General features: G+C 41.7%; 1 protein-coding gene across 1 annotated transcript in view; it reads left to right on the plus strand.

Moving 5' to 3' along the window:
- atp11a (ATPase phospholipid transporting 11A) overlaps positions 1 to 16,126 on the plus strand; it is a 205,217-nt gene that overhangs the window by 39,266 nt on the left and 149,825 nt on the right. The window contains 8 exon segments of the mRNA XM_052025948.1: positions 156 to 245; positions 4,704 to 4,784; positions 5,961 to 6,068; positions 6,432 to 6,560; positions 7,793 to 7,896; positions 9,852 to 9,902; positions 10,705 to 10,769; positions 12,338 to 12,419. Coding sequence (XP_051881908.1) covers positions 156 to 245; positions 4,704 to 4,784; positions 5,961 to 6,068; positions 6,432 to 6,560; positions 7,793 to 7,896; positions 9,852 to 9,902; positions 10,705 to 10,769; positions 12,338 to 12,419 — 710 coding nt within the window.

The following is a 16,126-nucleotide window of genomic DNA, read 5'->3' on the forward strand; positions in this document are numbered from 1 at the left end:
AGTGCTGCAAGAAAATATTTTGGCATTTGTGTCTGAAGTAATGAAATTGGTTGTGACTTGAAAAATGTTTTAAAGCATATTGACATTGCTGTAGATGCTGTTTTAATTTTATTGGTCTCTTGTTTTTATTACTTTGTCTTTCCTTATTCAAACAGTACACTTGCTGGAACTTCATTCCCAAAAACTTGTTTGAACAGTTCAGAAGAATCGCTAACTTCTATTTTCTGATCATATTTCTCGTGCAGGTATGTATGGCTCAATCATTCAGTCGAAAACTAATGTCTCATACTTCTAAGAGTTTGCAATATTTCACAGTGGAAGCTACTTTGTGTACTATTGAAGAGGGTTTAAATTGGTTTGGCTAGGGATGGTAACCTCGCAGGGAATCTGGGGAAGAGGAGGGGGGGAAAAGGAAGTTTGAAAAGTAGTAAGTGAAATAAATGGCAGTAGCAACAAAGTGGCAAAGGGGGTCAAATACAGAAATGATAAATTACAAATTAAAGCTGCAAATGTTTTGAGTTTTCAGATTCTGCAAGAAGGCTTGCAAATTGCCTAAATGGAAGTACCTGAGAACAATGTAATTGCTTTTACGGAACATGGCTGCAGGGTAATCAAAGCTGGGAATATTTGTTTTTCCACTAGAGAAGAAAAGGGAAAGTGGCTAGTGTAGCACTGTTTTGTTTGTTCTTCATCACAAGACAAACTTGGCGTGGGTTTAACATCTGAACATTTATTGAAAAACAACAACAGACTTCACAGACTTACAACACCAGGCTGGCTGGCTTTTCCCGCTCTTTCCAGCCACTTCCTATTCTCCCATGTGACTCCTTGCATTGCCTGCTGGGAAATGTAGTTCTTTATTATAACTACATAACAACACATAATAACACAAACACTGAGAATGGAGGAGATCAGTGCAGTGGTGTTGGCTTTACAGATTCTGATGTAGAACCAGAGTTTGGGTTGAGCTAAGAAATGGCCAAATGAAGAAAACACTAATAGAAGTTATTTATAGGCTTACAAATTGCAGTTGTAATATTGAGCTTGGCATAAATTGGTAAATTTAGAGGTGCCTGTCATGGGAGACTTAAACCTACCTATAGGAAATTTTCTGTAATGAGGTGATCGATGACTTGGTGGAATGTATACAAGATGCTTTTCTAAATCAATATGTTGAGGAATCAGCTGGGGGAAAGGCTACGTTGGATCAGATTTTGAGCAATAAGAAACGGTTGATTGATCTGGCACAGATGTTGCCTGACTTGCTGAACGTTTTTAAAGCATTTTCTATTTTTACTTCAAATTTCCAGCATCTGCAATTTATTTTCATTTTTAATTCATGATAAAATTGTCAAAGTTCCTTTGTAGAAGAGTGACAATAATATTATAGAATGTTGCAATGATTTTGAAAGTAGTGTTGTTCAATGTGAAATGGCCCTTGAATATAAATGAAGGAAACTATGATGGCAAAGGGTTTGCGAGTATGCAGAGTCTATCTGTGGTTGGCATTTAAAGAAATGCATGAGCTGTAAAAGAAATGCCCTTTAATGCACAAAATCAAGGAGAAAGTGAATTTTTTTTTTCTTGTCTGTGGTTGACCAGAGAAATTGCAGGTAACATTAAATCCAAGGAAGAGGCTTAAAAAATGAATAAATGCAGATGCTGGAAATCTGAAACAAAAGCACAAAATCCCAGAAATACTCAGCAGGTCAGGCTGCATCTGTGGAAGAGAATCTGGCTCATCTCCAGTATGGTAAAACCAGGATGAGTGTGGGGATAAGCTGTAAACAAGGTTATCTGGCCAATGAGTGAATGGGAATGCAGTGTACCCCAACGTTTTGGAGGGATTGTTTTCCTAGGAAACTGTCATATCACGAACACTTTTCCCATTGAATCCCATGTTATAAATGGTGAGGTGTTCTGATGGGAAGTTTTTCTCAACAGTAATGTCCCTGTGGGTGCACTGTCTATAGGAGTTGCAAAATGCAGAGCAGGAAGATGTTCCTGGCAAGTCAGGCTGGTCATGTCTTGCACTCCCAGGGGGGAGGAAAAAGCAAGCTGAACCAATGTCACAGATGGACAGCTGATACAGACAGAAATCAAATTACCTAAAGTAGTAGAATTCAATCTTGAGGCTTAGAAAGTTGCCAGAAGGATAATTTTAGAACTGACCAAGAAATTGATAGATGAATGCAAGATGGACTCTGTGAACTCTTAGCAGTGTGGAGGAACAGAGGGATCCTGGGGTCCACATCCATTGATCCCTTAAGGTTGCCGCGCAGGTCGATTAGGGTTGTTAAGAAAACATATGGTGTATTGGCCTTCATTAGTCGGGGTATTGAGTTCAAGAACCATCTGGTGATGTTGCAGCTCTATAAAACTCTGGTTAGACCACACTTGGAGTATTGTGTTCAGTTCTGGTCACCTCATTATAGGGAGGATTTAGAAAGGGTGCAGGGGAGATTTACTAGGATGCTGCCTGGATTGGAGAACATGTCTTATGAGGATAGGTTGAGTGAGCTAGGTCTCTTCACTTTGGAGAGAAGGAGGATGAGAGGTGACTTGATAGAGTTGTACAAGATGATAAGAGGCATAGATCGAGTGGACAGTCAGAGACTTTTCCCAGTGCGACAATGGCTAATATGAGGGGGTATAACTTCAAGGTGATTGGAGGAAGGTATAGGGGGGATGTTGGGGGTAATTTTTTTTTACAGAGTGGTGGGTGCGTGGAATGCACTGCCTGCAGAGGTTGTGGGAGCAGATACATTGGGGACCTTTAAGAGTCTCAAACACATGAATGATAGAGAAATGGTGGGGGGGGGGGGGGCGCTATGTGGGAGGGAAGGGTTAGATAGATCTTAGAGCAGGATAAAATGTCGGCACAACACTGTGGGCCAAAGGGCCTGTACTGTGCTGTAATGTTCTATGAATAGACTGGTGAGAAACTCAAAAATAGACTGAGCTTTCTAAGGGAAAAGATTAGTGAGGGCAAATGTGAACCCTTGCAGATAGTCAGGAGAGTTGATAATGGAGAACAGCAAAAAGAGCAAACTAATTAAAAAATTACTCTGTCTTCACAAAAAGATGCACACACTTGCCAGATGTCTTGGAAAATCAAAGGTCTAGTGAGAATGTGAAGGAACTAAGTATGAGTCAAAACATAAAGATTAATGAATTTAAGCTAATAAATCCCAAGGGCCTGATCATTTGCTTCAGAAAGATGTCCCTTTAGAGCTGGTGGATGCTCTGTTTCTCATTTTCTAACTATCTTTAGATTCTGGAATTGTTCTGATGGATTGAGAGTAGCAAATCTTACCCCAGTGTTTCAGAAATGAGGCAGAGAGAAAATGGAGAAATATTGACCAGATGGCTTAATGTCAGTTGTAGTGAAAATGCTGAAGTATATAATAGTTCCTTAAAGAACAACTGATTAGAGCCAAAATGAATTTTTGAATGGAAAATCATGTTTGACTCATCTACTAGAGTTCTTTGAGGATGTGACTAAAAGAATATTGGAATTTTCTGTAAGTGTTTGATGGGGTCCTGTAGGAAGGTTGTATGTTAAGGCATGTAGAATTGGCAGTAATACACTGACCTAGATTTAAAGTTGGTTCTCAGTCATATTTCATTTTTCTCATGAGACAGATGGAGGTTATTCATCCCATTGATTCTTTGCTGATCACAAAGCAATCCCATCAGTCCCAGTCACCACTTATTTCATTTATTCTCTCTTGTGTATCCATCAACTCCATAATACTCCTACCATCCATCTACAGTATATGGGGGCAATTTGCAGCAACCAAATAACCTACCTACCAGAGAAGATGAGACTGCAGATATTGGAATCTGGAACAAAAAAACAACAAAATTCAATGGGTCAAGCAGCATCTATGGAGGTAAAAGGATGGTTGATGTTTCGGGTCAAGACTTTGAGTACAGTCTCGACCTGAAACATCGACCATCCCTTTGCCTGAACCTACCGAACCGTATGTCTTTAGGAAGTGGGAGGAAACCAGAGCAGCTAGAGGAAACCCACATGATCACAGTAAGAATGTGCATGTGTGGTTATTGGTCAGAAAGCAAAGAATGGGAATAAACCTAACCATTCTCAGGTTGGCAGCCTGTGGCTAGTAGGGGGGGCCACAGAGATCAGTGCTTAAAGCTCAGTATTTTAGTTTGTCAGTGATTCTTGGTCCCCTCAGCCAAATCGTATTTGTAAATTTTCTGCTGTTACTAAACTGAATGGGATTGAGAGTACAGAGGGGGATGCAAAGGGATCTCAAGGCAATATGGACAAGCTAAGTGAATGGATAAGAATATGGCAGATGGAATATAATGTGGAAAAATTTGGTGCATTTAACAAGAAAAGTTGCATTCTTTTTAATTGGCAAGAAATTGGGTGGTGCTAATGTTTGAAAGGACTGAGGTGTGCTTGTATGGCCAACATGCAGGTATAGCAGGTGATTAGGAGTGCAAGTGATATGCTAGCATTTATTAAGTGTGTATGAATACAGGAGTAAGGAATTTGTATTTCATATTTTTGTGTAGTTCTGTATTTAGCATAGGTAATTTTGAATATATTACATACAATACTTGGCCAATTATCTGGCAATTTTAATTTTCCTCTTCAATTAGCAACTGACCAAAAATCTTTAGAATTAAGCTTTTTTTTACATTGGATTAAACCTTGTTTTTATTTTCAGTTGATCATCGATACTCCGACCAGTCCGGTAACAAGTGGACTTCCATTATTCTTTGTAATCACTGTGACAGCAATCAAACAGGTGGGCTCTAGACAAAAATCTGTTCCTTACAATTCCCTGGTTCACCCCTGTCCATTGACCTGGAGGCAGATCACAAGTAGAACAGGTGAACATCTGAACTGGCGGAAGAAAAGAGAAGTTTGCTTTCAAACAGTAGTTGAAATATGAATATGGCTGGGTGGTGATGGGGTTCAGGCTGGCCATGAATGGTTTTTAATACTGTGACTGATATCAATAGGGTAAATTTTAAGATTTTTTTGAATCAAGGCTTATCGATGCAATTTAAGATGCAGATCATCAAGATCTAATTGAATGGCAGGATGTGCTTGGGGCTGACCTGACTTGTAACAAACTCCAAGGGCTAAATTTGTCTGTCTTCCTATTCCTATGTAGCAGGCAGAAGAGATTAATTGACCACTTTTAATAAGGTTGTAGAATAATAGTACTAGAGGTCCATGCTACATTTGTAAAATGGAAGTACTGTGCTATTTTTCCAAAAGTGTTTGATGCACATTGTGCATAACTGTGTGAAGCATTACACTTAGTTTATTAGAAGGAGATGTCCCATGGTGTTACTTCTGGTGATTTGTGGGTTAAACAGAAACTTGTGTAATAAAATATCACTCTCCATGTGATTGCATTGACAACGTGGGACTTGATTGTACTGTTTATGGATCTCGGTCCCTCTCGGTAGGTTATTGTCTGGGACAAAGGCTCTGAGCTTCACTGAAGATGGACAGTGGGCTTCCGAAAGAACAGTCGGGTCCTGGGGTTCATTCTGGATGGTGGGGGAGGTGGGTGTGGTGGTCTGTCACTGATCTTTGCCTTGCCTCCTGCCGTGGTGTTTTGGGATAGTTTTGATCTGCCCCTACATAAAACTATTTGGTCTTGACAACTGGTTCTGTGTAAAATTATAACATTTCTGTTCTGCATCAATGTCTTTGTCTCCTTTCCTTTGGAATCAGTTGCAAAGGGCACCAGATTTGAAATGTTTAGTAAATATTAAGAATGCTGAAGTAACAAGTGAAGAATGAAGTTATGGAACCAGGACAGCAATGGATTCATTGCCTTTTGTCCCATGTTCTGACTTTGTAATAAAGTTTTGGAATCTGGATACCACTCTGAGCAATTGGAGATTGTGATGTTGCTTTCAGGGATGTTTGCTTCCAATCAAATGCACTCATTCTACCTTGACAGGGTTATGAAGATTGGCTTCGGCATAAAGCAGATAATGCAGTGAATAAATGCCCCGTTCACGTCATCCAGGGTGGCAAGGTTGTTCAAAAACAGAGCTGCAAACTGCAGGTATGGAGATGGTAGAAATCTCTAGATTGACATTGGGGAGGAAGTGGGTTGAGAGGGTGGAAGGGATGGGGAAATGAGGTGGAAGTTGTGGTTGAAGTGGAGCTGAGAGGGGACTGGTAGCAGTGGGATTGATTTGACTCTAAATAGGTTGAGATTTGAGCTGGTGGTGGGGTAGAGTTGAAGTAGAAGGCTAAGGTGCAGTAGAGGGGCTGAGAATTGGGACGGGGATTACAGTTGAGATGTTGTATTGGGGGAGAAGGGAAGCATTTGGATTGGGAAGTAGTTGTTGAACCAAGGGTTTTTGAAAGGTAGTGAGAAGAAGAATCTGTCACACCTTTCATAAAGGTTACAATCTACCTGCAGGTTGGTGACATCGTGATGACCAAAGAGAATGAAACCTTTCCCTGTGACATGGTGTTCTTATCTTCAAGTAGTGATAACGGGACCTGTTTTGTCACTACAGCAAGCCTAGATGGCGAGTCAAGTACCAAGGTACATTCTGAGCAGATACATCTGTCTGTGCAACATGCCCTTAAATGAATGACTTCCATTTCAATAAGAAGAGTCTGTGCTTTTACCATAATTCACTTGCCCTGCCCTCTTATCACAATATGTACAAAGTAATGCTTGGAACACTGATGTTTTTCCAAATTTTCAACTCTTTCTAAAGACATTATATTTGTAGGCCATGTGACTTGTGGAGCTTCATAGCTGAGCTTGAACCTTTTTATACCTGCCCTACAGTGATTGTGAGCATAGCCTGTAGTATGATAGAGCAGGTTCTATTCAAGTTCTCTGATTTTTGACCTTTACTATGAGCTGGTATACTTCTCAATAAAACGATGGACTTTTAATGTTCTTTTCCTGGATTTGGGCATTAGGGTTAAGGCCAGTAATTACTGCTCATCCCTAATTAACCTTGAGAAGGTGCTGGTGGGCCACCATGAACTACTGCAGTTCTTCCAGTGAAGGTACCGCCGTGGTACTATTAGGTACAGAGTTCCAGGATTTGGACTTGTCATAGAGCCATGCAGCACAGAAATGGGTCCTTCAGCCCAATGCGTCCATGCTGACTATAATACCTAATCAAACCAACTACATTCTCATCCAAGTCATTTACACTGTACATTTATGACAAAGAACAAAGGTCTCAGCAATACTTCCTGTGACACACCAGGTTGTTGACTTCCAGTCCCAAAAAAAAACCCATTCACCATCCTTTGCCTCCTTTCACCAAAGTCACTTTTGGATCCAGTTTGCCAACGCGCCTTGGATTCCATGTGCTTTAACCTTCTGAACCAGCCTACTGTGTGGGATCTTGTCAAAAACCTTGGTAAAGTTCATGTACACCATGTTTACTGCCCTGCCTTTATCAATTTTCTTGGTTGTCTGCTCAAAACATCGCAATCAGTAATTATAGAAGTAGTTAGGATGGTATCAGTCTTGGAGGGGAACCTGCAAATGATGTTCCCATGTGTCTGCTGTTCTTGTCCTTTTTTTTTTTGGTGGTGTCCAACTTGACATAAAGGTTACTACCTTAGGTCTATTTCACCGCTTCCCTGTCAATATTCCGCACAGTTTGTGGTGCATTCAGTTACTTTCCCCATGTTTTATGTGATATATTTCTACTGTGGACTAGTTGAGGAAGGTGCTGGATACTACTTGTGCCTCAGATGGATTTAAGTGAGAACAGACTTTTTAAAAAAACAGATTTCTTCTTTCAGACATACCAAGCTGTTCAAGAAACAAAATCTTTGCGAACTGAGGCAGAATTGGACTCTTTGAATGCCACTGTTGAATGTGAGCAGCCCCAACCTGATCTGTACAAGTAAGTGTTTGTATGGATTGGAGCAGCAGTAACAGGCAAGGGTGGATGGTCCTAACCAATTATGTACCTTTTCAGTAATCCATCCAGTCTAATCACACACTTTCTTGTATCCATGAACTCTTCAATTTCCCATTCACTTTAATCTCTCACTCTCTGCACCCTTTAATATCCCAGAGTCTAATCCCCATCACTACTCACTCTTTGTACCCTTTTAATATCCCATTACTCATAACTCCTGCACCCCTTTAATACGACAACCAGTTTAATCCCGAAGTGTACTGGCATGGACGTGGGAAAGAAGAAATAACATGGAAAAATGAGGTCACCCACTTCTCTTTTTAAAAAAGAAATGCAGAGCACCTTCTTAGAGATTAAAAGACATGGATAGAGATTCATAGTCAGTTGCACAGCACTGAAATAGGCCTTTTGTCACAACAAGTTTGCAGTGAGCATCAAGCACCCATTTGCACTAATCCTACATTTAATCCCATTTAACTCTCCCCATGTTCCCATCACCTTTTCTCCTTTGCCCCCATCCCGAATTCTGCCACTTGCCTACACATGAGAGGGCATTTACAGTTGAACTCTCAACCTGCACATCTTTGGGATGTGGGAGGAAACTGAAGCAGCCTGGGAAAACTCAAGTGGTCACAAGGAGAATGCTGTCTATGTGGGGTTTGCACAATGGAGGTCAGGATTGAACCTGAGCTGTTGAACCTGTGAGGCAGCAGCTCTGGAACCAGGGGTCACAGTCTCAAAATACTGGGCCAGCCAATCAGGACTGAGAAGAGATGAAATTTCCTCACCTGGAGGGTCGTGAGTGTTTACAATCTTACTTCTATGTGTGCTGTGGAGGCTCAGTCACAATGTAAACACTTCATGGATCAATAGATTTTTGGATATTAAGAGAATTGAGGAATGTGGCACTGTAGTGAAAGATCAGCTGTGTCTACTCTGCCATGCAAAAGATCATGAAAGGTCCAGTGCCCTACTGCTTCTGTTTGTTTTGCTGTTAATCCTACTCTCCTCACTCCTGCAACCTATAATATCCTACTAGCCACTTGGTCACTGTATCCACTAATTCCTGCTTTTCTTTTCATTCTCATGCTCATCTAACCCCATTCTCCCCTAGTGTGTCATGCCATCTAATATCTCACACAGCCTGTTCCTAGTTGCCCATTAATATCATACTATCTGTCCAAACTAATCCCTCACTCATGCTTTTGATATCCCACCCAATCTAACCCACTATTCTTCCTTGATTCCTTCTTTCTAAACATACCTAACACTTTTGAATTTATGGGTTCAGGTTGTGGAAACAGTTCTACAGATGACTCATCTTGAATGAAGAATTATTTTGACAGTCCTTCCTCCAATTCTGTTTGAAGTCATTTTGCATTTTTCTCTTGTTCTGACTCTGATCCTCATTATCAATTTGTTATTCAATAAATCTGCCTATCAAATCTCATGTCCAATCAGTTTGAACCCTCAATCCTGGTGAGAAGAGCCTGCACAGTGTTAGTGAAAGGTGGATATTCAGTTTATTGTGTGCATGTTTATGCCTGTGAAAGTGTGATCTGTTTGTCACTCATCCTTGCCCCCTTTCCCAAAAGCAGTCTTTTCCAAAGACTCAAACGTTGTTAGTTAACAAGAGCGTGGTTAAATCTGAAACTTCCCAGCTCTGTTACTTGTATAAAGGCTCTAACTTCCGACCCTCACCTTCCCCCAAAGCCCCATTTATGAATCTCTGGACTCTGAGACAATCATGTCTATTTGAATTGTTGGAGCCTTCACCTCAGATGAATTCAATTAATCAATGCAGGAGGATGAAACAATGTGATTTCTCCCCTCCTGGCACAGATTGGGCTGACTGGGTAAGAATCTGGACTTGTTCTCTAATTTTAACAAATTTCACTAACAGCATTGCTTGGAATGATTTTGTTTTTTAATTGTAGTTTTGTTGGCCGTATCAATATTTACTACGAGTCAGAGGGGCCAATTGCAAGGTAAGTAGAATTTGCTTTATCCTCCTGTAATACTTAATATCTGTATGAAAGTCAGGACTTTGACTGAATATTAGAATCTGAGTCCTACAGCATGGAAATGAGCCCTTTGGCCACCAAACTCTCACTGACCATCAAGCCCCCTTCACACTAATCCTATTTTATTCTCCCTGTATTCCCATCATTTTCCCTCAGATTCTGGTACTCGCCTTAAACCCTCAGGGCAATTTGCGTGACCAATTAACCTGTTGACTCTTGCACTTTTTTGGGGTGTACAAGAAAATCAGAGCACCTGGGAAAACCCAGACAATCAGAGAAGATGTACAACTCCACACGAACAGCACCAGAGGCTGTGGTGGAAAATGTTTTGCTTTAGTGGTGAGGCAGCAGCTCTACTAGCTGCAACACAGTGTTGCCCTGTTCATTGAAATAAATCTGAGCCTGTGGAAATGGGAATAGTTTCTCAATGGTGGGAGCAGTTCCTTGGGAATACTTCTCCCCTGGTGATGCATTTGCCTGGTGTTGGATAATATGATTTTATTACATGTCCTTTCTCCACCTAGTCTATTTCCCCCAGTCTCAATCCCCAAACTATATCTTCTCTTCACATTGCCTCATTTGTTTTAGGGCATCCTTTGCTTAACCAGTCTAATCTGTCCCATACTTTTCCCACTCATTGTGTGAGGGGGAAGACATCCATCTGAGGAACTTACCTGGCCTCCATTTAAAGAAAACAGTTTATAGTCATCTAAGGGTTTCAACTTTTTATCTTCATTTTTCCAATAATTTTTTAACCATTTTACAGGCCTTTGGGATCAGAGAATGTACTGCTGAGAGGGGCAACATTAAAAAATACCCAGACTGTTTATGGTAAAACACCTTTTTATTTTCTGTGTGTTAGTTTTTCTCCATTCATGGTGATGTGCAGTTATTTTTCTGTCAGTCTGTGCTAGTCATTTATAGTGTTTGGGTCAAGTGTTTCTGCTCCCTTGGTTATGACAATCCTGATTCCTGTAAATGGTCTGAATGTGTATTCAATTTACTTAACATTGAAGCAGCAAAGATATAAGCATTCATAATGTTAGGACCTCTACCTTGCAATCAAGTTCAAGTTTATTGTTGTCATAGGCATGCATACACATATATAAGCGCCATGAAAATTAGAATTAGAATCAGAATCAGGTTTATTATCATTGACCTTTGTCGTGAAATTTGTTGTTTTAAGGCAGCAGTACAGTGCAAGACATGAAGACAAAAATTACTATGTTACAAAAATAAATAAATACTTGGCAGATCAGGCATCAACTGTGGTGAGGGAAATAGTTGACGTCTCAGGCCGAGGGAGTTTAAAGACTCTTAGATTAGTTAAGATGATTTTTGAGCTGGGAAGTTCTGTGATCCTTTTTCTGTTGGATTTCTGGAAACTGTCATCTTGCACTCCGTTAAAATAATAATTTTAAATATGGATGTTTAAATCTGGAACAAGATAAACAGCACATCATTAGCACCTGGCTCCTGAACAACTTTTTCCTCTGTTGGCCAGAATTGAAATCCATTAAGAACCCACCCAAGTTTAAAACAACTACTCAGTTAACACAGTGCCATTTCATTTTAATGAAACATGTCAAAAATGATACTGTGCGATGGTCTGTCTACTCTGCTCAGTGTCTTTTCTATTAATGAGCAGTTAAGAAAGCAGAAGGTATATTGGCTTTCATTGCAAGAAGTTTGTGTTCGGGAGTGGGATGTCCTCCTCAAAATTAAAATTGAAGGGCTGTCATATGATGAAAGATTGGATTGACTAGCCTTGTATTTACTAGAGTTTATTAAAAATGAGAGATCTTATTTAAATATAAGAAGTTCTGGGGCTTGTCAGGCTGAATAGAGGGAAGATGTTCCCCTGGTTGGGCATCTGGAACCTGGTGACAGTGTTGGGATACAGGACAAGACACTTTACACCTGAGATGACCTGATTTTTTTTCTTCTCTCTCTCCTGATTTAAACTTTGTTTCTGACTGACAATCAACAGTACACTATCTCACTGTGTGAAACAACATGAGGCAGACATTATTAAGTGCAGTCATGGTGCCAAAATATTGTAGTTACAATAAAATCCATAGATTTCTTAGGAAATACTTCAATTTTCTACATCTATTCATCATCTAGCTTGAACATTTGCACAGAGGATTAATTAGCAACAAGATTTAATCATTGGGCTTGCATAGCAATTCACTAGTTTCATTGGTAATAACCTTAAATCGGATTTGAAACTATTTGGTTGTGGGACTTTAGTGAGTTAATTATGTCATTGAATTATGCTCCATTGTTGAAAATCCAGTAGAACAGATGTTGGAAATCTCTGAAAATTGTTAATTTCACATTAGTATCTGTGGAATTTCATTTATATTTTGCTCCAATATAGTTTGCTTGTATTTCAGGTGTGGCGATATACACTGGCATGGAAACCAAGATGGCATTGAATTATCAATCCAAGTCACAGAAGCGTTCTGCTGTTGAAAAGTGAGATTCTGTTGATCCCTTGCATTATCACTCACACCTAGTAACATTTGTGATTACTAATAATAGATTTGCAGAATTACTCTCAAAATGTATTCCTGGTAGTATAAAATGGTCTTCTAGTTTTTTGCTATTCATTGATAGGAGTGATTTCAGTGAGAATGCATTAGGCTTCAGTGATTAAATATTGGGAAGACCAAAGACATTGATTTCAGTCCTCTGCATTGAATCGGCTTCTTAACCACTAACTCCTTTCTTTATCTATGGGAACTCTGAACCAGATTGCTCACAATTTTCTGGAGACATGAGACTGCAGATGCTGGAAAATGGAGCAAAAAGCAAGTTGCTGGAGGAACTCAGTGAGTCGGGCAGCAGTTATGGAGGGAAATGTATAGTTGACGTTTTGGCTCGTGACACTCATCTGGACTTAGAGGGGAGACGATCAGTATTATTGAAGTGAGGTGAAGGGGTGGGGCAAGATCTGGCAAATGATAGGTGGATTCAAGTGAGGAGGGGTTGATTGCAGATTGAGTCAGATGGGGGAGGGAAGGTTGGAGGTGGCAACCGACACTAGGAGGTAATAAGTAGAGACAAAGGTCTGCAGATTAGGGAATTTGAAAAAGAAGGGTGAAGAGTGGACCCAACTATAGAAGGGGTGATGAGCAAATGGGAACAGTGAGGGGAGGAGGGGAAGGGATAAGGGGACCCAGTGGGTGGAGTGTGGGTGATGGGCAGATAGTGTGAGAGGGGGAAGATACTGGGTGATTAGGGAGCTGTGGACAATGTGGGAGGCGGTGGGGTGGTTAGAAAGAAAGGTGTGCATGGGAGGTCCTGGGTAGATTAGAGGGAGAAAGGGACAGAGGTGGAGTAGGTTACCTGAAATCAGAGAATTCAATGTTCATGCCATTGGATTGCAGGGTACCCAGGTGGAATGAGGTGCTGTTCTTCTAGCTTGTGTTTGGCTTCACTCTGGTAGCAGGGGATGCTTGAGGAAAAATGGGTCAATGTGGGACAGGGAATTAAAATGGCTTGCAACCAGTGGCCTTAATGGCAAGATCAAGTGCAGACTAGGTGATCCACTTTGCTGGATGCCTGTGCTCTTGTGCAATGGCCATCTTGAGGCCTGATTGCAAGCCAGTTCCTATTCCCACACTGACCTGTCAGTCCTCAGCCTCCAATGTCAGTATGAGTCAAAATGTAAACTAGAAGACCAACGTTGTGTATTCCACCTGAATAGTCTACAACCTGATGGCACGAACATTGAATTTCCAACCAGGTAATCTGCTCCCCTTCTGTCTTTTTCCCCCTCCTTCTGATTGACCCAGGTCCTGTCATACCCTGCCTTTCCAAGACCACCCTACATGAGCCCCCCCCATCACCCAGTTTCTTTCCCCTACTCCATCTGCCCATTTACATTCCACTCAGAAGGTCCCCTATCCCCTCCCTTCACTCTCATCTGCCCACCATCCCTTCCTTTGTTCTACTCTTCACATTCCTTATCAGATTCCAGAACCTGTGGCCCTTTGTCTCCACTGACCTCCTTGCCTCTGTCTCCATTTCAACTCTTCTCTTCCCATCTGTTAATCAACCCCTCCCCACCTGGATCCACCTATTGCTTGCAAGCTCCTGCCCCCTGCTCCACCCCAGCCCCCCCCCCCCCCCCCCCCAACTTCTTTATATTGGCTACCTCCCCTTTCATCTTTCAGCCCAGATGAAGGGTCTCTACCTGAAATGTTAACTGCCCATTTCCCTCCACAGATGCTGCCTGACCTACTGAGTTCCTCCAGCAACTAGTTTCTGTTCACCATCTTCTGTCACATTTGACCCCAGGGTGAGCTTCAGACCATAAACTGTAATGTTGACTTCTAACATTGACTGTCCCTGCATGAATCACCTGCTGCATGGACTCTTATTTGTGCTAATAGTTTATCTCTAAACCTGACTACTCCAGTGCTCTACTAGTTGACCTCCTTTATGCTACTCATCTTAAGCTTGGGTAATCTTGACTTCTGCTGCCCATGGTCCTGCCTTGCATCCCTGAGCTTGCTAATGTGCACTGGTTGTTCTCAGTTTGATTTACTGGAGGATCTTGGAGTGCAAGCACATAGCTCTCTGAAAGTAGTAACACAAGTGGATAGGATAGTAAAGAAAGAGTAGTAAAGAAAGCATATGGCATGCTTGCCTTCATTGATCAGGGCATTCAGTATAAAAGTTGGCAAGGCATAACAGCGGTGTTGTCATGGGTGATTTCACCTTTCCTACTATTGATTGGCACCTCCTTGGCATAAGGGGATAGATGGGGCAGAGTTTATTAGGTGTATCCGGGAAAGGTTCCTAACACTGTGGATAGGCTGAACAGAGGAGAGGCATTCTGGACCTGGTACTAGGCAATAAGCCTGATCATGTTTCAGATCTCTCAGTGGGAGAGCATTTTGGAGATGGCAACCATAACTCCTTGACCTTTACCGTAGCCTTGGAGAGGGATAGGAGCAGACGATATGGGAAAGTATTTAACTGAGGGAGGGGGAATTATGATGCCATTTGGCAGAAACTTCAGAGCATCAATTGGGAACAGATATTCTTGGGGAGGTGCACAGCAGAAATGTGGAGGTTGTTCAGGGAGTACTTGCATGGGGTTCTGGATAAGTTTGTCCCATTGAGGCAGGGTAAGGATGGCAGAGTAAAGGAACCGTGGTTGACAAGAGATGTAGAATATCTTGTCAAGAGGAAGAAAGAAGCTTACCTAAGGTTTAGAAAGCATGGTTCAGACGGGGCTCTGGAGAGTTACAAGGTAGGCAGGAGGGAGCTTAAGGATGGACTTAGGAGAGCTAGAAGGGGGCATGTGAGGCACTTGGCGAGTAGGATCAAGGAAATCCCCAAGGCGTTCTACACGTATGTGAAGAATAGGGGAATGACTAGAGTGAGGGTAGGACTGATCAGGGATAAAAGAGGAAACGTGCCTGGAGTCGGAGGAGGTAGGGGAGGTCCTTAATGAATACTTTGCTTCAGTATTTACCAGTGAGAGAGACCTTGATGTTTGTGAGGGTGGCGTATGACAGGCTCATACGCTAGGGCATAGCAACGTGAAGAAAGAGGATGTGCTGGAACTTTTGGAAAAACATTAGGCTAGATAAGTCACCGGGGCCGGATGGGATATTTCCAAGGTTATTAAGTGAAGCGAGGGAAGAGATTGCTGTGCCTTTGGTGATGATCTTTACGTCATCACTGGCAACAGGAGTAGTGCCAGATGATTGGAGAGTGGAAAAATGTTGTTCTTCCCCTTAAGAAAGGGAGTAGGGTTAACCCTGGGAATTGCAGACCAGTGAGTCGTACTTCAGTGGTGGACAAATTACTGGAGAAGATTCTTAGAGACAGGATTTAAGGGCATTTGGAGAAGCATGGGCTGATTAGGGACAGTCAGCTTGGCTTTGTGAGGGGCAGGTTGTGCCTCACGCGCCTGATTGAATTCTTTGAGGATGTGACAAAGCACATTGAAGGCAGAGCAGTGAATGTGGTGTACATGGATTTTAGTCAGGCATTTGAAAAGGTTCCTCATGGAAGGCTCATTCGGAAAGTCAGGAGGCATGGGATCCAGGGAAATTGGCTGTGTGGATTCAGATTTCGCTTGACCATAGAAAACAGAGGGTGGTGGCAGATGGAGCATATTTTGCCTGGGAGTCAGTGACCAGTGGTGTTCCACAGGGATCTGC

The sequence above is a fragment of the Pristis pectinata genome, chromosome 11 (genome assembly GCF_009764475.1).
Source record: "Pristis pectinata isolate sPriPec2 chromosome 11, sPriPec2.1.pri, whole genome shotgun sequence".
Lineage (NCBI taxonomy): Eukaryota > Metazoa > Chordata > Chondrichthyes > Rhinopristiformes > Pristidae > Pristis > Pristis pectinata.